The sequence below is a fragment of the Mustelus asterias genome, unplaced genomic scaffold (genome assembly GCF_964213995.1).
Source record: "Mustelus asterias unplaced genomic scaffold, sMusAst1.hap1.1 HAP1_SCAFFOLD_3663, whole genome shotgun sequence".
NCBI lineage: Eukaryota > Metazoa > Chordata > Chondrichthyes > Carcharhiniformes > Triakidae > Mustelus > Mustelus asterias.
The window spans coordinates 28,070-29,439 of NW_027593608.1; the positions used below are offsets into that span (position 1 = coordinate 28,070).

Here is a 1,370-nt window from a genome sequence, read left to right on the forward strand (position 1 = left end):
GGGAGTGATGTGTGTGGGGACAGTGAGGGAGTGATGTGTGTGGGGACAGTGAGGGAGTGATGTGTGTGGGGACAGTGATGTGTGTGGGGACAGTGAGGGAGTGATGTGTGTGGGGACAGTGAGGGAGTGATGTGAGTGGGGACAGTGAGGGAGTGATGTGAGTGGGGACTGTGTTGCAAATGGCAGCATTGACAACAAGCCTGGAGTAACATTTTCCTTTTATTAAATTATTTATAAGTTACACAGATGGAGTCAGGCTCCCGAGTGGAAACAATAAGCTGGCTCCCCCCCCTCCCACCGCCCCCCTCAAAGCGGACACCAAGCACAGAGCATGCTGCCAGACCTGGAATCCAGTGTAATAACGGACCACGTGTGGATCAGTGTGGGGATGGAGGAACGCAGAGCCTCGCAGCAACCCCTCACTGCACTGGCAGCCCACTCCGTGCCAACTCATGCTGTTAAAGGCTTCCCCTTGAGTGACAGACAGCAAAACCTACAAGCAAAGGGCAGCTGGTACTCAGCGCATTACAAAGAGCAAGAAAATAGGCTTAAAAAAACTGAAATAAAAGGTGAGCTTTGCAGGTTTCCTTTTCCCCAGAGATAACTAGATACAGGGAGTTAAAAGCACTGTCTAGAAAGAGACACACACTCTGGTCTCTCAATTTACAACACCGCTTAATCGACTGCTAAAGTGACACTGTACACAGAGAGAAATGACGTCTTCTTAAAATAAAAAGTATTCTTTTGGAAAGAGAATGGAAACTATTGATGAAGGGAGTTTGTCCTCAGGATGTATCAGAGGGAACATGCTCTTCAAAGCCCTCACTCTCACGCACCAAAGCTCGCTCCAAGATCACTCTGCCTTCTTTATATCGCTGGCTGTCCTCCGTCGCAAACTCGTAGATCCAGCCCAGCTTACTGTTGCAGTTCTTACAGCTCACATCTCTCACCATGTGTCGACCTGTCAACATCACCCGATCCTGTACCTCACTGTACTGTAAATTCACCACCTGGGAGAGAGAAACAGAGGTTAACCTCACTCACCTCACTGTACAGAGCATTCACCCAGTGATTAACCTCACAGTACAGAGCATTCACCCAGTGATTAACCTCACTGTACAGAGCATTCACCCAGTGATTAACCTCACTGTACAGAGCATTCACCCAGTGATTAACCTCACTGTACAGAGCATTCACCCAGTGATTAACCTCACTGTACAGAGGATTCACCCAGTGATTAACCTCACTGTACAGAGCATTCACCCAGTGATTAACCTCACTGTACAGAGCATTCACCCAGTGATTAACCTCACTGTACAGAGCATTCACCCAGTGATTAACCTCACTGTACAGAGGATTCACCCAGTGAT

The 1,370-nt window shown here is 48.2% G+C and overlaps 1 protein-coding gene across 1 annotated transcript; it reads right to left on the bottom strand.

The window, feature by feature from the left end:
- Window positions 1-207: 207 nt before the first annotated feature.
- On the bottom strand, window positions 208-1,035 carry ypel5 (yippee-like 5; the record flags this gene model as incomplete). Its single annotated transcript, XM_078208419.1, has 1 exon — window positions 208-1,035. A coding segment is annotated over one exon (250 nt), but the record flags the coding sequence as incomplete, so codon positions are not given.
- Between the last annotated feature and the right edge of the window lie 335 nt (window positions 1,036-1,370).